Genomic DNA, 23,374 nt, shown 5'->3' with positions numbered 1-23,374 from the left:
AATTGGTAAAGAAGCTGTCAATTGGGAGTTGAAAGGGTTTGTAAAGTTCATTTTGCTTTACTCCGATTAATAATTTGAGAAAATTTGTCGAAGATAGAAAACATATAACTCGTAAGATTATACTAGTGACGTCTTATAATCATGATTGGGCCGAAAAATGACATATGCTGACTAATAAATCAACAGCAAATGACGGTAAAGTACTTGAGAATAGTCCCGTAACACGATAATAACAACATTCATACAAATCAACTCAAAATAGTGAATGTCAAACACAAAAAATTGTTATGTTTTCCCAACATATGAAGTATGATTCTCCTGACAATATATATAAACAACAGAATGTAATAAGATGAACACATCACAGCAGTGGAATGAAGTATTGCCCATAAAACCAAACAACAAACAATTTGAACATGACTCGAGATAGTTGTTCCAAGAGTGTATACATAACACGCTACTTGTCATAAACTCATAAAGTTTAAATGCCATGAGCTCAACTCACACAATAATGAATTGTTCCACACTATACAAAACGGCAATTGGATCATGACGTTACACAACTTAACCTAAAAAAAAAAAAAAAAAATCATTCCAAGTGCAAGAAACTAATTTATAATAATAAAAAAATCAAGAATGGCAAGGGAACAAAAAAGTTATTAGGCCAAATTTCCCATATCTTCATTACATTCCAAGCATGATATATGAAACTTTTAAATATGCATCACAGATTCTTCTGTTTTCAAATTTTTATTGCTCCACATACGAACCTTCTCACGTTGTTTCAAACCAGAGAAAAAAATGTTTACTTTATGAAAGCCACAATTCTTTGAAATATTTGCTTTGAGTTTTATGTGTAATAATGAAGTAGGGTACTTTTTGTCAAGATTTGTAGGCTACCTGCACCACAACAATGTTAACATCGAAAATTAAAAATCAAATTAATCGGCGTCACAGTAATTAGATGTACGGCTGGGATGTAATCTGGGTGTGGATAATAATCGTGTAGTTAATAGTAGTTATCTCATATTTGATGTGTGACATATTGTCAAACTAGGCTTGTGAATTGTAGTAGTCCATACTACGTAAGGAGAACAAGTGGATGTTTGATTAGCCGCAGATACATCTATCTCTTTACTGTTTGAATTGAATGGCAATGACTACATTTAAAATGATAGATAATACGAACGGAGTTTTCAATAAAGATCTTACAACAAAATATAACCTGATTTTTACTGTCAATTTGTATAAAAGATCAACAAAACATTTAAAGTCCTTATTATAATGTGCTGTCAATTTGTAAAAAAGATCAACAAAACATTTAAAGTCCTTATTATAATGTGCTCATTGGAGAAGGCTATGTATAACTAAATCACTTTTATTATTTTCTTTGCGAGATTTTTACTTGAAGAGAACAAGTGTGATTTCTATTTAAAATCAGATTTTCATTCTTTTGCAATTAAGAAGAAGAAATGGTACCCCAAATTCCAATTGACTCAATCCATGGTCATAAGTTTTGCAAAGAAAGAGGGTTTCCGGTTTCGTGTTTTTTTCACTCCCTTATCATCATTACATGGGTATGTCGATCAATTGGTATGTGAAGATTACATTTTTTTTTTTTGGAAAATATGTGAAGATTACATTATAGTCAAGAAGTGTGTGTCATACAAAATCCATTGGAAATCAATCAATAACTAAATTTCTTTTATATTTTTTTGAGAGATTTTACTCGAGAAACATGCGTTTGATTTCTATTTAAAATCGGATTCTCAATCTTTTGCTATTAAGAAGAAATGGTACCCCAAATTCCAATTGACTCAATCCATGGTCATGAGTTTTGCAAATAAAGAGGGCTTCGTGCTCTTTTCATTTCCTTAACATCATGAGTATCTCAATTGGTATGTGAAGATTACATTATTTTCAAAAAACGTGTGCCATACAAAATCCATTGGAAATCATTTTCAAGCTTTAAAACCGCATAACAAAGATTTAAGGCCTTTGCCGGCCAACCAATAATAGTATAGAAAATTAGTACATCAAACCAAAAGAGATTTAGAAAGTTAAGGACAAAAGATGATTAACGATAGTCAAGTGCCAGTATTGAATGTAGTTAATCTCTGATTTTTGATCAGGTAAATATATATAAGTGCATACAAACTCTTTTGATGATTGAAATATAATAATACACAATACCATCGCTCCTTGAATTTCAGTGGAAACATGTAATATTAATTAAAATTTGACCAAAATTTTTAGAAAAGTACGTTATATCACCATCAACATGCATGACTTGATATTAAGTTGGGTTTAACTAAACTACATCGAAAAAACAAAACTCATCAAGATGATCATTTTGATCGACAAGTACTCAGGAGGATAAGTGATGGTGATAAATGACGGCTTTGTTTGGTCCTGATCGATCCTGATACTTAGCTATCAAACTATCACCATCCCCATCCGATCAAGATCCGAACGAATACTCGAAAAAATCCAAAAGGTATTCACAGATTTTGGTCCTCTTGAAATTGGATTAATCAAATTGGGCGGTCATAACCCTGAACATATATTTCTTAATTAGTATATAACATCCGTCCAATGATGAAAGACTAGCTAGCTAGTGTCTCAATCCTTAAAAAATAGGTCTACAATATCAACAATATCATTCATCATGTTTCTGTAGGACTTTAATAATCCTGGTTAATACCTTTATTTAGATAGCGTTATATATATATATATATATATATATATATATATATATATATATAGACACACACAACGCTTCTCCACTGCGGATGTCCGCAATTTTTTGTAGGTACGGATTTTAGGTTTTGACTCACTTTTCGATTATATTTTTACATCTTAACCGTTCAGTTTTTAGGTCATAATGTATAAATCACCTCTGCAAAATTTCAGTAGAATTGGTGATCGTTAAGGCATCTAAAACTGCAATTTACAACAATATACACGAACGGTTCCAGTCCAGTAGATTCGGTTCGTTTGTGTAAATTGCAGTTTTTGATGCCTTAACAATCACAAATTTGGCTGAAATTTTACAGAGGTGATCTATATATTAGGACCTAAAAACTGAACGGTTAAAATGTAAAAATATGATCGAAAAGTGAGTCAAAACCTAAAATCTGTACCTTTTTTCTTAGGTGAGGATATCCGCACTTGAGCAAAGTTATATATATATATATATATATATATATATATATTCTTTTATATGTATATAGTATTTATTACTTCTTCTATTCACATCTTGATGGCTTGGTATGATTATTATTGTTTCTGTCTTCTGAGTATATACAATGTGACGCCATTATGATTTTCTAGCTGGATTTCAAGGATGGGTCTGATGCTCTGAGCTCAATACCACCACAAAAAATTGCTCTACATGATAGAATATGCAGCTATAGTGTGTGTGTATATTAGCTAGGGTCAGATTCCTCTATAAACTGCACTGCATCGATCATAGACTTCTGTAAAAGAAGAATGTACAATATGAGGCCACACCATCACCCAGCTATGAAATGTATGCATGTGATAATGATTTGAATGAGTTTGTCGTTTAGGTACATTTCCTAATTAGCAAGGAAATTATTGAGTTTAAATATGTTTTAGGGCCCTTCTTTAATTCACGTTTCTTCCCTAGCCTTTTCAAGTGGACACCGAGATATCGTGTTAGTTTCTACAGCTGTTGTTATAAATCCGAATGAGGCTAGGAAAAGGAAAACAGACGAATGGATATTGCACGTAAATGGGAGTTATGGATAGGTTTAAGTTGCCCAGCTCGACTGTGGTGGTCCATTTGCAAAGTTTTAAGGGCAGGCAGCTAGGGACCTATATGTGTTGTTATTCCGTACTCTTACTCGCAGAAAATTGCTAGCTTTGCCATAGGTTGAAGCTAGTTTTCATTATTGAACCTTTTTCTATCTACAAGAGGAGAAGGCATGTGTCACAGCTCAGAAAGCCTGTGATATGTATAATAAGGTTCAGACTGATCTAAATTCAACCCCTGTTCACATATAGGAACCCAGCACAACTGGACCAGCAGCAGCTTGAATCTTGCTAGCTAGCTTGATGCCTTTGATTGTGGTAGGTTGATCGAACTAATTCAAACCCTCAATGCTTTTAGGCTTTTTTTTTTTTTTAATAAAAAAGGACTAGGCAACTGCCCTCAAGCCTTGATTAATGAAACCCCCAATGCTTTTAGCCTTTATGGGTTAATAGTTTAGCTCGAGTATCGTTGGAGATCGAATAGAGGGTTTTAATTGCTATATATATATATGTTGAACTGATTCAAACTCAATTTGATTCATTCGGTTTTCAGCCACACAGAATAACTCAATAAGGTTCTTGAAGTTCATCACTAGAAGATAATAGTATGGTTGAAAATTTTCATCATGCATGCCCTGATTTCACTTTATCAACTTGGTTTATGGCGATAAAGGTTGAAACGAAACACTTTAATTGTTCATATTTTTCATTATTATTTCAAAAAGAATTTATGAGATATCAAAACTTAATCAAGACAATTTGAAGATGCCCAAACCGCACAACATATCAGTTATCGCCAAAAGTCCAGAACTGTGTTAGTAGTATCTAATTAATTAGCACTCTCGTGGCATTTCGAGAGTCTGTTTTTGTTTTGTCACTTGATCTATATAATGGCTCTTTTGATTTACAAGAATCTTATATTGGGTTAGTGGTTTATATATTTTCTCGCTCAGTTATATTTATAGATGGACTATTTATCTATAAAAAAATAAAAAACCCCTCCCACGCATAAAATCTCATAATATATGTTGATATGGCAATGCATTTTGGCACATGACAATTCACATTCAAGCATTTGTTTAATAGTGAAGTTTCGATCTAAAACTCATCCAATTTTAAATTTATCAGTTACATTTATTTCTTAAAATAAATTTGTCACATTTAAAATTTATATACCAAACGCGTTTTCTATTTTTCATTTTCAAAAAACTATTTTGAAATTTAGCCACCGAACGCATTTTCAAATCCAGAAAATACATAACTTAATTTCCCATTTTTGTTTTATAAAACAGTTTTTAAAAAATTGTTTTGCAAAACGTTACAGGACACACCCTAAAGAAGTACCAGTTTCCGATAATCTATTCCTATTATGACGATGTACTTTGGTCTATAAACGATTTCTACTGTTAACCACACATAGCTATAATCGTAATTATGTTCTAATAATTGTATTGACTGGCTCCTACTAGGCTACTAATTGTATACCTGAATTAATTGGCTGGGTCTTCATGCAGGAAAAGCACCATAGAATAATTACTCACGATTACTCCTTCATGCAAGATCATTTCCAACAATTGCGCCCATGTTAATTTGCCCGCGCGACGGCACACAAGCCCAAGTTGTGCCACCTCAAATACTTTTAATGGGCTCTAATTGTCTGATTGACTCTTCGGATCTGTCTCATCTAAAATCTTATCATTTTAAGTTATCTAATGGCTGAGATGATTGCCACATTAACATATAATATTTTGAAACACACACTAATCTAAACATTCGTCGTTAGTCTTTCGACCAAACACAAAAACTAGGCGTCCTCATCTGTCTAACTCTCTTCCTCCGCCAATTTCAATCTCATTGATACTCTTTGGTTCCTTGCTTAATTCAATTCTAATTAAGGTAGAAATCAAAGCATAAACAAATAATGAAAAAGATGATTAAGGGGAAGCTACATAGTAAAGCCAATCACAATGCGGAATCAAAAATCAACATGCAAGAAAATGCATAGTAGAACAATAACAGCAAAGCAACCTTCTGATTCAAATGGGTAGTCACAAATTGAAATCTTTCTTACTGAACAATTTGTCAGGCTTGATTATTCAAAGATGAAAACCACAAATCACATCACAATTACTAGAACTATATCAACACAAAGAACAACCATAGAAATTAAAATCTGAAAAAATAATTGTCTTCACGGCAGAGGAAGAGAAAAACAGAAGGAAATGAGAAACATAATTAAGAGCGAACTAGAGCAGATGGATCGTGAGTGAAAGGAGGCGTCAATTTTTTTTCTTCCTTACGATGAAGAGAACAGCGATTGTAATTTCTAACGGCAGTTTGTAGGTCAAAACAAAAATTTTAGAAGTTAGATGTTGTTGCATGTGATTTTATGAAATTAGATGATATGGCATATGATTTTATAAAATTGACATAAAATATTCACGTTCTCTAACTTTAGAGGAACCAGATCCATACTTCAGTACCCAAAACCTAAATCTTCTTTCCTCGTAGCATTTGTTTGTTTAACTTTTTTGTTTTCCACTTTTCGCAATTGCTTTTATGAATTATGATAACAGTTATTGTCGTTTTTCTTAGTATAAGAAATAACTTCTAGAGCGTGTTCTGCATAAATAATCAAAGCACCTTCGACGAACATTTATCAATATCAGTTTGCACTGCATCTTCATATTACATTTCAACAAGAATGCATTGTTCCTAGATACTCTAATTAAGAACATCCTTAAATTCAGAAAGGAAAACTATAAACTAGGACAAAATGTAATCCTAAACAATAGCCTTAACTTGGTTTTCAAGATCACCTACTTGTTCTTGTTGTTCATTCTCCCTTGACATCTCCTCGAGGGATTTTCCCTTGGATTCAGGAACCAAGAACGTAAATAACAACCCTATGATATTGATCACTGCAAGCACCAACAGAGAATTCTTCATTCCAATTCCAGCCGGAAACCCTGCATCAGTCTTAGCCTTGTCTTGATTCTGCGACGCATACAAGAACCCAAAAGCTCCAACAATCGCACCTGCCTTGCCGAAAGCGGCCGAAATCCCATGACAAGTGGACCGAAACCTTGCTGGAAAAATCTCGGCCGGCACAACAAATGTGGTGCTATTAGGTCCGAAATTGGCAAAGAAAAATGTCAGCCCATAAATCACAATAAAGCCAATGTTGTTCTCCGGCTGAATCCAATGCTGGTACCCAAATGCCAAAACAAACATGAAAGCAGTCATGAAAAAAAACCCAATCAGCTGAATAAGGAATCGTCCGATGCGGTCGATCAGAAACACAGTGACCCAATAGCCGGGGACAGTTCCGCAAAGAGCAATTAGGGTTTGTGCCCTAGCGATCTTGAAAAGCTCATCAAGGGCACTCATGGACTTTGCAGAGGGCAGCCACCCCACGGCGCTGAAAATGTCCTTCTGGAAAAGGTTTTGGCTGTAGTAAGCAATGTCCAGCAAGAACCAACAAGCGGCTGTTCCCAGTAAATGTAAACCATGTCGCCTCATGAACTCCTTGGAAAACAGACCAAACGACGTCGCCTTGCTCTGCACTACTTTTTGCTCTTTTATGTCGACGTTTAGGACTTTGGACATGTCTTCACAAGCTTTGGCTCCATCCTTGGCCACCAAGGCAGTGTAGCGAGGGGTCTCCGGCATTTTTCTTCGCCAGTAATAGGTAAGCGCCGCCGGAAGAGCTCCGAACATGAGAATGATCCTCCATACGTAGTCGGCCTCAGCAGGGGTAGACCCCGTGGGGTTCACCGAGTACGGTTGCGCCGGATAAAGCGCACGGAAGATGGTTGAAACTATGATAGCCACCATTCCTCCCGCCAAAATCCCAAACCCTTGCATGGCAAAGACAGCGGCAATAAACGCGCCGCGGGTCTTTTTGTTGGAGTACTCGGCCATGATGGTCGCGGAGAGTGGGTAGTCGCCTCCGATGCCGAAGCCGAGCCAGAAGCGGAAGAAGCACAGGGTGGCCATGACGGAGGTGGGGGAGCTGCCGAAGGAGAGGCCGGAGCAGAGGGAGCAGCCCACCATCAGCATTAGGGTTATGCCATAGACGCATTTGCGGCCGAGCTTATCGCCGAGCACGCCGAAGAATAGCTGGCCAGCGAGGGTGCCGCAGAGGGCGACTCCGTTGACGGCGGCTGCCACGTTAGGAGGGAGACTGCCGGGTTTAGGGGACCCCGGGACGGTGTAGTAGATTCGGCCGAGGAGTTTGGTGACGAGGGAAATGCAGAAAAGGTCGTAGGAATCTGTGAAGAATCCCATGCCGGAGATGATCACCGCTCTGAAGTGGTAGAATTGTGTTTTGGCAGCATCAAGCATGGTAAGAACTTCCAGCTGCGGCTGGTCCTGGTCATTTGCCATGTGTGAGGTTTTGAATTTCTCTCGATCTCACTCTCTCTGATTATTTTGTTGTAGGTTGTGATTATATTTATAGGATATTAGGGAAACGAATCCTAGCACAACTCTAATCAGGAATTCGTCTCATACCCAACCTGGTATTTTGCAGTTAAAAAGAATATTCCTAGAATGTATTATTAATATAGGTTTTTTATTCTTTTTGGTTTGAATATTACACTTCATTAAGTCAGAAGTCAACACAGCTTACACAAACCTGGGCCTCAAGGGCAAATACCCAGAACTCGAAGGAAAAGACAAAACACACGAGCTAGCCATGAAGCCCAACTGTACAATGAAAGGAAATTAACCAATCAAACCACTACTACACACGAGCTGGAAAAAAGAAAACTGGGAATAGCAATACCAGTACGTAGTGCCCGGTTTTAATTATAAGATTGAATAAGAAAGAGCTAAAAGAAAATTTACGTGAACTCTCCCACAACCAAAAAGAAATGTCCATATATAATATGATGTGAGAGTCATCTCTTTATTCCATTTTGAGATTTTCTATGGAAACTCTAAATTTTCTTACTGGACCTCTCATAATTTCTTTTTTTTTAATATTTAGATTAAAAGGTTTGCTCACTTTAAATTTCTAAAATAACCTTATTCATGTAATTCAAATATAGACAATAAATTACTCATTATACCTTCAACTATCTCACATCTACATTCATACGTTGGCGTTGATTTAAAATGAAATACTTGCACACGATTTGGCGTTGATTAAGTCCCATTACTGTACATATGATGCGCACCCGGGTGAAAAATTGTGAAGCCAACTAAACTCAGAAAGGTTCAACAAAAGCATAACATCTCTAGCCAAAAGGCATGCAATAAGCTGCACTGCTAGACACTGAATCAATAAAGAGCAGCTTTTCTTGTTGAGTAGTACTTGCATGAATACTATCAAGTAAGAATCAACTATGAATATAGGAACCAGTATACGTAAATTTGAATGGTTTTGTAAGTTCATTGATCAAGGCTTAACGAAGAAGTTTATGAGTTTCACAATTATTCATCATGCAAAAAAAATTGGTGATCAGCTTTGGATATAACAAAAAAAAAAAAAAAAATTGTCCAAACTTTAGGGTTTAGGCTCAACTTGGCTAATGTACCGTTCTCTTCTCTATTTATACCAATTAAATACAGTATATTTAGGGTTTAGGACAAATCACATATAAGACCGTATTAACTTTCTTATTCTCTAGATCGCCTAATATTTTTATCTCTCACAAAGCCGCTAAAATATAAGAAATATTTATATTTATAAAAATATCAGAATATTTTTAATTTTAATTATTTACTAAAATATCACTGTGTCAAAACAGCCATTGTTATTAATTGAAAAACTACTGTCAAAGAACAAAAAAGCTACTTTTGAATAACCAAAACGCTACTATCGACGGATAAAAAAATTATTGTCAATTTTCAGAAAAGTTATTGTCATTTGTCGACACTTAGTGATAAAAATGTATGGTGGCTTAATTTATAATATAAGTCTTAAAAAGACATTCATAAGTAATTTGCTATAACTAGCTTTATGGTTTGTCGATAATAGTTTTTTGAATGAATTAACATTCATAAGTAATAGGTTTTCAAAATATTTTTGTAAATGATAGTAGCTTTTTTGGAGAATGAATTAACATTTCCATTTGTCGGCAATAGCTTTTCGGTGTGAGGCAATAGTCTTTTGAATGATGGTAGTGACTTTTTCAACAAATAACAGCAACTTTCATGAAGAATGACAATAGCTTTTCAGTTAATTGTCAGTAGCTTTTTGGTTATTTGGCAATAGTTTTTTCATTCATCGGTAGTAACTTTTCAATTAATGACAATAGTTATTTGAATGCAATGACGTTTTCTTAAATAATAGAAAGTAAAAATGTGGTGGTATTTTTATAAATATTAATATTTCTTATATTCCGGTGACTTTATAATGAGAGATAAAAACATATGATGACTTGATTGATAATATAAGTTTTAAAAAGACATTTGTAGGTAATTTGCTAGGGAGTTTCTATTCATGCCTCCAAAATTGGCATTTGGACCTCCTAACTTAATAGACCTCAAACTTACTTTTATAGATAACAAATTTGCTATCTATACCTCCCTAATTTTCCTACAATGTCCATCGTCCAATAAAATCAATAAAAACTTATTCTTTTACGTTCTATTCATACCTCCAAAATCAGTGGTCGAACCTCGTTCAATTTTTGAAGATTTCACAATTCTATTTTACACTTCATACAATTAATCTGCACACAAAAAATATATATATATATCTTCAGTTGGTAATCAATACAGTATTTTTCATTAAATTAATTGAATATAGAAGCACGTTGGTATACTGCTATCTGAGATGTTTAGATATTACTCCCAATTCTCAAACTTTTTAATTAAACTGAGTTTTTGGATACAAAGTTTTCATCACTTAATTATAATTTATGTACAGATGCCCGTACTGAAAGTGGTCATGGTGTTCCAAAGTCGGTCCAACATAATGCTGCTTAGCTTGGAGAGAGACACATATTTACTAATTGTTTTGAGTTGGAAAAAAAACGCAAGCAGCAATAAAATAGGCAATGCACAGCTTAGAATTTTGTGAATTGCCTCATTGAAACATACTGTTTTTAAAGGTAAGAAGAGACTTTTTTCTTTTCTTTTCTATGAGCTGTGACCTGTTGGTTATCTAGGATAACCAATATCATGGATGTCACAATTTCAGACCTCACTGACATCATGGGAGGGGAGGAGTGGGGTGGGGTTAAAAGACTTATAAATTTTTTTTCTCTCTTTTGTGTCTTTATTTGTAATTTGGCATGAGTTGACAAAGTCAACTATAATTTGGAAAAAGAGAGAGGTACAAATACCAATTTTGAAGGTATGAATAGAAGCTCCCAATTTGCTATTATTTTTTATAAGAAATGCAATTACCATGAAACAATCACATTCTATCATAGAGATTGTTAATGGGAACAGTTGCTAAGCAAGTGGCAGGTGATATCTCGGTCTTGGCAACTGAGCTCTTTGCTATTAAAACGGACAAGTTTTGAGTTTACTTTAGATAGCTCTTTCTTCCCTATGATCGTTGACTCTGATTGTATAAAAGTTGTATCTCTAGTAAACAAGGAAGATGACTGTCATGCTGCGGATGGAGTTATTGTCTCTGAGATTAGGAGTTTTCTTAGGCAACTTAATGTTTATGAAGTTCTCTATCAAATCAATCGCGTGGGTGCAATAAGGTGGTTCATTTTATATATCGCCAAGTTCATTGTCTGGAATGGTGGATCTCATTTTTGGTTAGAGGAATTAAGGACCTTCTCGGCTTATGAATTGTATTGATAAAGATTTATCTGTCATTTCTAACTGACGGGGTTCAAGCATTACATCCCCGTCCCTCCTTCCCGCTAATGTATTCGTCTTTACATAATAATATGAGTGTGAGATTGAGCCTCCCAACTTAACTGGATTCCAAACCTAAAAAAAAGTCTCATCTTTAGTATGTTTGTTTTTTTTTTTTTTTGGTCAACCATTTAGTATGGTCTTTGTTTTTAATTTCTCTTGGAGGGGTACACTACAAGCAAATTCAGTTGGCTAGATTTTTAATTATATGCAACGTTATTAAGGTCAGATTGGCCCGGAGGCTGTTAGTGTAGAAAAAGTTGTTTACTATAAAACTATCCTTCTGTGGTTGCATTGTTTGTAGTTGTACAACCAGTTTTTCTGGGATAAGGATAATATATATCAGTTTGTATTTGTTTGTTTTGTTTTTTGTTTCTAAGAAGTGAGATTCAATTTCGTAAGCAAACAACAATTCCAAAATCACGAGGTAGCTTGGTTTTCACCATGACGAGGTAACTCGGGTGTCGGTTTATGGGATGCATATCGTGGTTGAGTCCTACAATATCTTGTGAGTCCACTAAGAGAGTGTTACTTATGTTTGGTAACATAGTAATATTAGAGCCTTAGAGGTATGTACATGTTACTTTTACTATTCTGCATGGCTTGTTTTTCTCCAATATTCCGCCTCAATGTACAATCGATTTTGACCTCATTTGATTCTTAAGGTTGGATTAATTTGTTGATATTCCGATGCTCATCAAATAACGATGAGTGACACTCGTTAATAGGAAAAGGTCTGATATATAAACATAGGTAAAGTTTCAACAGATATAGGAGATCCTCCTTCCAGGGAAAGAGAGAACATCCTTTTGACCCAATATTGTTCGGCACTACTGTAAGTCAGTGACTACAGTAAAATTTCCAACCAAACAGGTTTCATCAAAGAAAAAATTATCACTAGCCTTCATAGTTAAAATAAGATTATCAATCACACACCAGTATATTCTTCGCATGGCTACACAATCTTATAAATCAGAAATCTAAGAAACACTCCAATTGCAGGGGATTTCTCATGACCCTCTTCAACTCAAATGCTTTATTAAAGAAAGCACATAATACTTCCACTTATTCTAACAGCACATTTGAATTAGTTTTTCAACTTCTCCTTCATCCTCTCAACTGCAGCCCTAAGAGTTCCCTCATCCTTGCAGAAAGTAAATCTGACTAGATTCTTTCCATCTTCTGGGTTTAAATAAAACACACTGGTAGGGATTGCCACCACTCCGACTTCCTTGATCAGATACTCACAAAATGCAACATCATTTGGCAACCCAAAAGAAGTGTGATCTACAACCACAAAGTAGGTCCCGCTGGATGGATACACTTTAAAACCGACAGCCTTCAATCCCTCTACCAAAATTTCCTTCTTTGCCAAGTAATCTCTTTTCAGCTCCAGAAAGTAGGAGTCTGGGGCTCTGAGAGCTGTTGCAGCAGCCCATTGCATAGGAGTGGAGGTAGCAAAAGTGAGATAAGAGTGTGCCTGCCGCACTCCCCATGACAGGTGGGGGGGAGCTATAGCCCAACCGATCTTCCACCCAGTTAATGAAAATGTTTTCCCCAAGGAATTCAGGGTTACTGTACGCTCGTACATTCCAGGAAGAGAAGCCATAGAAATGTGATCCATTTCAAAAGCCAACTTATCATAAACTTCATCAGTGAACACCAGTACATCATTTTCAATGCAGAGAGATGCAATAGCATCAAGTTCCTCTCGAGTGAACATCTTTCCAGTAGGATTATGCGGAGTATTTATAAGAATTGCACGAGTATTCTTTGAGATTGCAGACTTAAGTTCATCAATGGGGACAGCAAAATCTGGAGGGCGTAGTGTGATACTTTTTACTTTAGCACCAGCCATGGAAAGAGTCGCTTCGTAAGAATCATAAAAAGGAGCAAAGAGGATAACCTCATCACCAGGATTTATCAAGCCCAACATGGTTGCTGCAATTGCCTCTGTGCACCCAGAGGTAACAGTTACTTCCTTCTCAGGGTCCACAACCAGTCCAGTGTCTTTCTTGAATCTCTCAGCAATGGCATTGTTTAGGTCTGGAACCCCAAATCCACGAGCATATTGATTTTTCCCATCTATCACGGCCTGAATTGCAGCTTCCTTTACAAACTCCGGACCATCAAAGTTGGGAAACCCTTGCCCAAGGTTTATTGCTCCATGTTTAACAGCAAGATTACTCATTTGCGTGAAGATTGTCGTCTTGAATTTTTCCAACCGCTTTGCCACCTGACATACAAGTGTCGATGCATTAGACACACTTAAATCCTCCAATTATAGATGGATTGAAGCTTAAAGGAAGAGGTATCTACAAATGTAGCTCAACTAGATATGAATATGTTATGCAACAACATCACAAATCACACAGCAGAAGTTAAAATCACTAATTCATCTCAGTTAGATATCACTAGCCCCCATGATAGTGGCACCTTTACCCTTAAGCCAATCAAGTAGGCACTACAAACATGTCAAAAGTTTTTCAAAGCAGCCATGTATCCAGTACACTGATAAAAAAAGCGACAATTGAATGAATTGCCAATGCAGAGTATCTTTATAGAAGAATCTAATTTGATGATGAGGAGGAAAGAGAATGGAAAAAACAGGGGTTGGATAATTTACAAGAAGAAACAGAAGATGTGACTCACTACTAAATAATTAGGACGATTAGATTTCCACATTCTAAAACCAAATATGGAAACACAGAGCAACTGCCCATAACTCTAATTACTGAATCACTAGTTTAAAGCATAGAACTTTAATTCTGTCTATTTAAAACGTTGCCAAAACCCTTAAAATAGCCGCAGTGCACTTTGTCAGGAACTCTCATGGGACACATAATGAAGGTATTCAACCAAGAGGGGATGAACTTAGCCAGAAATGACAAGTCTCCAGTCTCTTGGAGGCACACTTGATCGGCTGTGTATTCACTAAACAATTTCCAAAGTCAATTTCTTGTTCTATATGGGGCTCCTTGAACTGACAGAAAAGAAGCTATGATGGAGAATGGTGTTTGCCATGGAAAAAGGCCAACCAAGAATACTATTGAAGACCCAAGATCAAGAGTTTGCTGCACAAAATTTGAAAAAGGTATGCAAATGGTACTAATAAACCATTCAACAACGGCAAGACTCATACAATCATAAAATTACATTATCCAGTTACATAACTAATACATTATGATATTGCTTTAGCAGGAACTAAGAATTATTAGATTCCTAGTCAAATTGCACTCTGAGTTCTAGGAAGGTTTTCTTCAACAGCCTCACTTCATCTGTGTTTCTCTTAAAACTAATTTAACAAAGAAAAAAAAAAACTATAGATTAAGAATACATTGTAAAGCAGAAATTTCAACTACACCAGACAGATCATATTGCAGATAATAAGGAGAGTTAAGCAGTGGCAGCATGCAAACTAAAGATGAAGGCTTCAGGCCTGTAAATTACCAAATAAGCTAAAATCCCCAAAACCCAATATGCAAACCAAAACATAAACAGGCCACCAAATCAAACGCATAACGGATCAATAACAAGTGGGCATACCTGTAATGGCTTCTGGGTCGATTCTGTTTGACCCGAAAGGGCATCCTTTTCTGTCGAAACGGTGGACATTGTGGCTGAGACAGAAGGGCAGACCGTGGTTGTCCTCGTCCTAATAAAGCTCAAGTCTTTGTGCGAATTTTTGGAAAAGGTGAAGAGGGTTGAAGAACACAAGCGCATTTCATGGGACGGCCAGGTACATTGAATCCGCATGTCAAATCGTCAAGGGGTAATTACCTTATGGAGGTCAGTGGCTGCCGAAGGAAGGGAGGACTCTATTTTTGTGTGAGATTCTATTTTGGCTGGATAAAGAAGGAACCCAGCCACCCATGTGTGTTTCATGCCTCTTCTATATGTTACTGGGCCCATAATGGATTACCCAACAGGGAGTTTCTATTGGTCTTGCTATAGTTGAGAAGTGAGTAGTGTAGAAATATGAGCTAAGCAAAATGTCGATGCTTTTTGAACAATTCTTCATACAAGTATGAACTCTCTTCTTATAATTTGTTACAATTTACAAAAGGTAGAATTTATAAAATCTCATATATCACATCAACACTTGCTTCATATGGTGATATTTGACTAGTGTAGTATAGAAATAGTTGGCCATTTGGAAGATAAGTGATTGGGTCTTGAATTAATTGGTCCAGAACATGCCTTATTAAGTTTTTAACAGGCCCAATATGTGAGGAATTAATACTTGGTCCACTCCAGCATTGATACCTTTGCATGTACTGGTTAATATGGTAACATTAGGCAGTCATGAAGAAAAACAATAGGGATGAAGTTGGTCACGTTAGGCATGCAGGCAAATTGTTCATTTTGCTTGAACTCTGTTGGGGAACTTTGTCATGTTTGAAAATTGAGAATATAGTGTTGTGAGGTACAAGACAGACTAGAGGGGAAGGCTATGTATGAAAGATTTGAGTACTTTGGAGTTTTTAGAAGAGAGTAAAACCCACCATTAGAGTCAAAACTTTCTTGCACCGGACAAAATGATACACAACTTTCAAAAGTGATACCTAAATTTTTAAAAGTGATTAAAATGATACCTAAATTTTTAAAAACAAATCAACTTGATACCCAGCTTTCAAAAGTGATCAAAATGATACTTAAAGTTTTAAAAACAAATCAATTTGATACCTCATGTTATGTTTTTTATGGCTAAATACTGGTTATTATCCTGTGGTTTAGGTCCAAAATCAATTCAGTCCCTGGACTTCTAATTTCATCAAAAACATCCATGTACTTTCAATTTTGATCTAATAAGTCCAATTCATTAATATTTTGTTATGAGTTCAAGTTATAGTTTGATTATTTGTTGAAAAACTATTTATTTGATAGATTTCTTATAGTGGGACTCACTCCAAAATTGACTATGCAGGCCACCTCAACACCACATCATAAAACATAGGTCATATATGAGTCACGTCAACAAGTTAAATGATTCAATTGTCAGAAGACTAACAAATTAGACCTATTAGATCAAAATTGAAAATGCAGGGGTGTTCTTGATGCAATTAGAAGTTTAGGGACTGAATTGATTTTAGACCCAAACTACAGGGTAATAGTTAGTATTTAGCCCTTTTTTTTAACTTCTTTGTTAAATCAAATGCAAAATCAAGCACAAAAATTGAAGTGATTTGTGGTCAGAGGGCCATCAATCATCTATAACCCAATCTTCTTCTTCTATAGAATTAAAAAAAAAAAATCTTCCATTCAATTTTAATTCTACCATCGATCGTAGAAACAAATAAAGTTCGGATGTTTCCCAACTTCTAAAGAAACAAAGAAAAATGGGAAGAGCGAGAGAGGCAGAGATAGAAGAAGAAGAAAAGAATTAACAAAGTAAAATAAAAAATAATTGAAAAATAGTTTTTTGTGTAAAATATTATCATAACCCCACAAAATACTGCACCACACGTGATCAATTTTAACAAAAAGTTACAAAAAATTAAACTGAGGTATCAAATTGATTTGTTTTTAAAACTTTAGGTATCATTTTGATCACTTTTGAAAGTTTGGTATTAAGTTGATTTGTTTTTAAAAATTTAGGTATCATTTTGATCACTTTTAAAAATTTAGGTATCATTTTGATCACTTTTGAAAGTTAGGTATCAATTTGTCCGGTGCAAGAAAGTTTTGACCCTAGTGGTGGGTTTTACTCTTTAGAAGAAGAGATGACTGTCTTTACAAAAAATTAAACTGAGGTATCAAATTGATTTGTTTTTATGGTCATACTGCACCACCCCCTCTGCATGCTCGGGAAGTCTTCCAACTATTTTATGGTCATAATTCAGATTAAAATGCTCCGATGTTGTTTTAAGACCTTTTTTCTTAGGACATATCTGATACCTCATACGTTCATACCTAGCTAGGTATTGTGCAATGGAGCTAGAATCCCAAATTTCCAATTATGTATGTGCAACTTAGATTTAGAGTACACTGATCAATGTAGAATTTAAACAAATGTGAAAAAGTAGTTAAAATATCTCGATAACATAACATGTAAAATTATTTCAAGAAGAGAAATTCTCATTTAACTAAAGTCTATGTACACATACATGCAAATGTATTAGGTCTCCCTTCTTGCATGATACAAGAGAAAAGAGCCATGCTATTTCAGCTCAAATATTTTTTTTTTTAATATCTCGATAACATAACATTTAAATTACTTCAAGAAGAGAATTTCTCATTTAACACAGGTCTATGTACACATACATGCACATGTATTAGGTCTTGCATGATACAAGAGAAAAGAACCATGCTATTTCAGCTCAATTTTTTTTTTTTTTTGATGAAATAAGATAAAATTACAAAACAAAACCCCTAGAACAATCTAAAAGATAAAGATCAAAGTTAAAAGCAGAAATAACACTTGAGGGAGGCTTATCATGCAATTTGTTTTGATGATAGAACCCTCCTTTTTAGATCTACTATTAAGCATTATATTTTACAAAAATAAGTCATATTGAAAGTCATTAACATTCTGATCGGATTGGTCCTCACTGAATGGATTTCATCATCGGATCACTATTAGAGGTAGGCCCTATATGCATCAGTTTGTTTCCTTTTTAAAGAGGGCTTAGGGCCCTTTCAAACAAAAAAGGAGGCCTAGGATTTTTCTAAAACAAGCACTCTGATGCAATCATAAGTCAATTTCCATGTTCTTTAATTGGCAACTATGAAATAATGTTATTCAATAATGCCCTAACTGACATTAATCTATTAAGACTTCGGTAGCAAATATGTCCGAGGCTCTGAGCAGTTGTCGAGAGGACCACTTTTGGTGACGTCTAATAACATGCTTAAGTAATGTGTATATGTAAAATAAGGGGGTTCTTAAGTTGGGGAAAGAGAGCATCTCAAGCTATTTTTGTCATCTACGAACTTGATTAGTGAAAATACAAAATAAAATTCGTTGTTAAATGCATATTCTTACGAATAATCTTCAATGTCCCATAATTAAGGATGGCTTACACATGGAGGAGATGGATATGTGTCAACAACCAATAGCCTGTTAATTGTATCCAAGATTCCCAGTTTAACTAGAACATTGATATCTATATAGAATGTCATTTGTAGTTGAATTAATTTATTGGGTTGTTGTACATATATGTTCAAATCTTTGTCGTTTTAAGTTTCATCCATTTCTTTCTAGTTTCGATATTCGGGTCTCGTGGTCTTTGCTTCCTGATGATCAAGCAAAAAAAATATATCATTTTTCGTCTGGTAATAATAAAGGATTAGGCGCCTCCATGTTCACACGATGTCGATCTGGAAGAATGCTCGGAAAAGCTCCCTCCGTTCCCTCGTTGGTGTCTTCTTACTCTTCTTCAATCTTGCTACAACATTCCCCCATTAGTTTTGCTTCTTACTGTTTAGTTTTTGCCAAAACAATAGTTGTTTTTGTTCTTCTTTTCTGTCTCTCGGTTTCCTTTTTCTTTTCTTCAACAATTTGTAGGTTGAAGTCTAAATCACAAATGAAGGTAAAAACAAACAAGAGCGTGGCTCTGGCGCTAATGTGAAAGTGAGAGTATACGAGCTTTGAAGTCAATGGTAAAAGTGACAAAATTGGAATAGGGAAACCATCACGAAGTGATAAAATATGAGAAGTGAAAGTACTATAATGGCCTAGAGGGGGGTGAATAGGCAAGTCACTCCTAAGTACAAAAAACAAATAATTTTCTGGATGTTGCTGAGAGATTGAAAGAAGCTTGCCATCCCTAATCAACGAAAATAGATTAAATCAAAATGTCAAGTGATCAGCCAACACACAAGAACAGAAAACAAAATGAGCAAAAACACAGGAATTGTTTACGCAGTAAAACGCTCAATGTGAGGTAAACAACTGCGGGTCTTAACTCTTGAAGGTCAAGTGCTCGAGCAAACACTATAAGATAGCAAACAATTCACAAGGTAAACTTACAACCTCTTGCATAACTCTTGACACGGTTACCTCTAGCTAGACTCTTTCTAGCCGATTGAACTACCTTTCACCAATTTTTTTGCAGGTTCTAGATGGGCTTGAACTTGTCTCAAATTCTTCAATCTTCAATCTTCAATTATGGAACATGCTTGATTCCCAATTGAACTCGTTGGACATTCACACATGCAGAATGATATGAACTATGAAGGAATTTTAACTCCCTAATTCACTTTGACGACATGGAACAAGTGAATTATCAAATCTAGACTCTACTTTGCCTTGAGAATAACTGAACCATGCTATTGTGCAAAGCATGTCAGAATGAAAACAATTTGCACGACCTCTATATGCGTCAAAACAAGACTCCCCCTAAAACAATTAGTGTGTGATCAAAAATACCTAATAGGAAACATATTTTTCTAGAAAGATAACATGACTTATCAATAATATTCTATGCTAAAAATAAGAGATATATTTTAACCAAGAAAAAATCAAATCAAGGATATAAACACTCAATATTGATTTTCTTTGAAGGACAAGACACACAGACAATGTATCATGCAAGGACTCAATAATGACTACTTCAAGATTGAAGCACAGATATCAATCCCAACACTCTATCATGCAAAACGCAATGAATGAACCTTACCTGAAATGCCGTACGAGTCAGTTAGGGTCTTGACTTGCTCCACAAGCTTGAACATCACTTCCTTTCTTCTCATACACAACTCTTAATCTAGGACTCACTAGTTTTGTATAAAAGGGAATGCCAACATATACAAGTTCATATACTAACAAGAAGTAAAATTTTAAGGAAACACGTAGATAATGTGGGTAGTATAAGGAAACTAATAAAGGAGGGAGAAACTTTTGTTCTTTTGATTGATTAAAAAGACTTACTATATATTCACTTCAATTATTTACGATTCATAACTGTATAAACAACTAATGTAACATTTATTTTCGTCGTAGTCAAGTTATGATGGATTTATTATGTTAGTTTGAGTACAAAAGATTAACATTTGGTCTACTGACATTAGTCTCACCTTTGTAAGTGAGAGCTTGTAAATTCGATTCCCAAAAAACTAGTTGGTGTATATACTAAGTTGTTGATGTAATTAAAAAAAAATTAAACAATAAAGTGCACGTATAGCTTGCAAAATTAGTACTTGTATTAATTAGCAAGAGTTTTGGAAGCTAGGAAACCTCATCATTAAGGGCTAGTTTGGGATTGCTGTGACTTTAAAAAAAAACTGTTGCTGCTGTGTTGTGAGAATAATCAGCTGTGAATTAAAACAGTTTCGTGTTTGGTAAATATTATTTTTAAAAGTGCTATCAGTACATAAAACACTGCAAAGTGTGTTTTGATCCACAACAGCTTCTAAAAGTAACCTCTATGCTGCTTCTAAAATCTGTTGTCAATGACCTATAACTTTCAATTAAAACTGCTTTTTATTTATTTACCAAACACAATAAAATCTAAAATTTTAAACAGAAGCTGATTTTTTTAAGAGCAAAGCAATCTCAAACGGGGCCTAAATACTATTACATCTCTTATCTATTTATATGTACAAATATTCTTGAGATTGATTATTCTCGACAGAATGACACCTTTATTTTTCTTGAAACTTGAAAAGTCCTAAACACAATGAGGGAGACACAACACATAAAACAGCTAAACTGCAATGGCTTGAAACGAAATCCCAAGTTGTCTGGTTACAATCTTGACCAACAATTGGTTGAAAATCCTCTGATAAGTTACAAACTGGAAACCATGCTCGATCTGGGGACTGAGAATTAATTGGTTTGTCTAGGTGAGGAGGAGAAGAGAAAAAGGGCGTGAAAAAGGCCGGTGAAACTTGAAACTAATCAGCAAAATCAGATTGTGGGGGTGAAGTCCAAATAGAAGCTGATAGTAAGGACCGTGATTTCCAACCTAAAACCAACCTATGATTTGCCACCTCCTCCACCCTATAACCGTCATTAAAAAGACCCAACAAAAGCTTTGCCTGACAATGATTGGCAAAGCTTATTGGCATTGGCTTAAACCCTATCGCACCTAACCACTCCCACCAAGAGCAGCCTACCTCTCCTTGAGCCCGATAGATACGAGCCAACGACCCAGCTATTCGGGGTCCCAAGAACACTCTCTCCACTAATTCTCGAGCCCGGCTCTGCATTGGGAAGCCGGCCTCGAGCGAGTCGTAGACAGCCGAGTAGTGATACAATGAGTCCATGAAGCGGGCCACAAAGCCACCGTCTCTGGCAGGCCTAACCTCTTCTTCAACCAAAGTTACCAGTCTCGGGTTTAGGGTTTTCGCTCCAGATAAAAAGGAAGCAATCGAATCCGGGGATCGATAACTAAAGTGTGGAAGGTTCAGCATGCAGTTTATTACCAAGGCCTCGCCCTTAACCAACTTTAGAGCAGACGGTCGAAATGTCTCGTCCGAATCCAACCTACATTGATGAAACGAAAACGGTTGACCAATGGACGTGGCAAACGCCGTGAGACGACGACCGGTCTCTTGGACGGTCCCTATCGACCTCCGGCAGCTCCCGCCTCGCGACAAAGCAGTGATCCTAAGATGTGGGGTCGGTGGGCCATCCTTCCTGGACACCAAGGCCTGCATCAAGGAGGCCCATTGGATTCCCTCCATGATGTCATAGTCCACTATGTGGACCCTCCTGTCATGGGCCACAGCCTCCAAAATGGCCTGATTGGCCGTGAAGTGCCCAAACTTGACATAGGGCGACATGTCCTGAAGTAGCTGAAACGCCGCCATCACGTCCGTCGTCGGATGGTGACCGTGCTCGCGGTGGGACCCATTTCCAAACAAATGCTTGGAGTGGCTGACACCTCCGGCGCCTTCTAGCAAACCCTGAAGCGCCTCGGTAAAATACGCCGCCAGCCTCTCCATGTTAGTACCGTCAGTTGGGGAGACCAACTCCTTGAGCCGAACCAATATCACCCGAGCCAGATCTCTGCTCTTGTTGGCGCCAGTCAGCGCCTCCGCCGCCGCCATCAACAGATGCACCAATCTCAGCCCCTTCGAATCCTCGCCGTTCGATGCCACGCCTTCCTCCAGCATCGTCACGTCCGTCGACTGCGACGACGTCGTGGTGTAACACGAGTTTGACGCTTCCTCAATGGTCTCGGACGACGGCGAGTCCATCTCGCAGCCGTCTCGGCCCTCCATCATCGACTCGATCAGCTCGTGAAAGTCTCCACCGCCGGCGAGCTGGTCAATCGGAGCGAGAGACTCCCAGTCGACTACCGGAGACCAATCGTACCACTGGTCTGGGGAAATGGCCGTGTTGGTCGTGCTTGTGGTTTCAGTGCTGCAGCCGGAGAGGTCGAGGTCGAGGTCGAGCTCAAGCTCCATAGCTGAGCTTAGCATGAGTAACTCTGTCATGCGGTTTTGGGGTTGGCTTAGTAAACTTTGAGGTGTGTTTAGAGATACTATTCGGTAATGGTGGTAGAGAAGGAACTGGAGCAAGAGACAGTTGAGGTTGCAGAAGAAGATTTTATTAAGAGTTAATCAACTTAGATGGGATCAACTGCTGATGATGAGTGGGGTTTTATACACTGCGGGTCGTAATCAAACTTTATTAATTTTGTGCTTAAAATATGTTTAACATTTTACACTCACGCCCCTAGGGTTTTAAGATATTATTAAAGTCTAATCAGTTTGATTAATTAAGTGGGAACCCTTTCTTTCTTTTACTTCATGCATGATTAAGCAATAAACGAGAGGTAGTTGTTTTAATTTCAAGTTGGAGTTGGAGTTACAGATC

General features: G+C 36.5%; 3 protein-coding genes across 3 annotated transcripts; all 3 read right to left on the bottom strand.

Annotated features, from left to right (window-relative positions):
- Window positions 1–6,503: 6,503 nt before the first annotated feature.
- Window positions 6,504–8,166, bottom strand: LOC112173877 (probable inorganic phosphate transporter 1-2). The gene has a single exon (XM_024311560.2). It carries the CDS (start codon window positions 8,164–8,166, stop codon window positions 6,562–6,564), a length of 1,605 nt encoding a protein of 534 aa, XP_024167328.1. The 3' UTR covers window positions 6,504–6,561.
- A 4,315-nt stretch (window positions 8,167–12,481) lies between these two features.
- LOC112172636 (methionine aminotransferase) lies at window positions 12,482–15,468 on the bottom strand. Its single transcript, XM_024310037.2, has 2 exons — window positions 15,154–15,468; window positions 12,482–13,843 (listed from the first exon to the last, which is right to left on the bottom strand). Exons 1-2 carry the CDS (start codon window positions 15,361–15,363, stop codon window positions 12,695–12,697), a joined length of 1,359 nt encoding a protein of 452 aa, XP_024165805.1. The 5' UTR covers window positions 15,364–15,468; the 3' UTR covers window positions 12,482–12,694.
- A 5,719-nt stretch (window positions 15,469–21,187) lies between these two features.
- LOC112173178 (protein NODULATION SIGNALING PATHWAY 2) lies at window positions 21,188–23,107 on the bottom strand. The gene has a single exon (XM_024310758.2). The coding sequence runs from the start codon at window positions 22,990–22,992 to the stop codon at window positions 21,445–21,447; it is 1,548 nt and encodes a 515-aa protein (XP_024166526.1). The 5' UTR covers window positions 22,993–23,107; the 3' UTR covers window positions 21,188–21,444.
- Window positions 23,108–23,374: the final 267 nt, after the last annotated feature.

This window comes from Rosa chinensis, chromosome 6 (assembly GCF_002994745.2).
Source record: "Rosa chinensis cultivar Old Blush chromosome 6, RchiOBHm-V2, whole genome shotgun sequence".
Classification (NCBI taxonomy): domain Eukaryota; kingdom Viridiplantae; phylum Streptophyta; class Magnoliopsida; order Rosales; family Rosaceae; genus Rosa; species Rosa chinensis.
Note: the sequence above shows the minus strand (reverse complement) of the source record. Positions and strands in the feature narration are given on the sequence as shown.

Excerpts from the sequence above, each read along its gene's own strand:
- LOC112173178 (XM_024310758.2), bottom strand. The coding sequence starts at position 22,992 with ATGACAGAGTTACTCATGCTAAGCTCAGCTATGGAGCTTGAGCTCGAC.
- LOC112173877 (XM_024311560.2), bottom strand. The coding sequence starts at position 8,166 with ATGGCAAATGACCAGGACCAGCCGCAGCTGGAAGTTCTTACCATGCTT.
- LOC112172636 (XM_024310037.2), bottom strand. The coding sequence starts at position 15,363 with ATGCGGATTCAATGTACCTGGCCGTCCCATGAAATGCGCTTGTGTTCT. Across the intron at positions 13,844-15,153 it reads CGACCCAGAAGCCATTACAG|GTGGCAAAGCGGTTGGAAAA; the intron begins GTATGCCCACTT and ends CTTGTATGTCAG.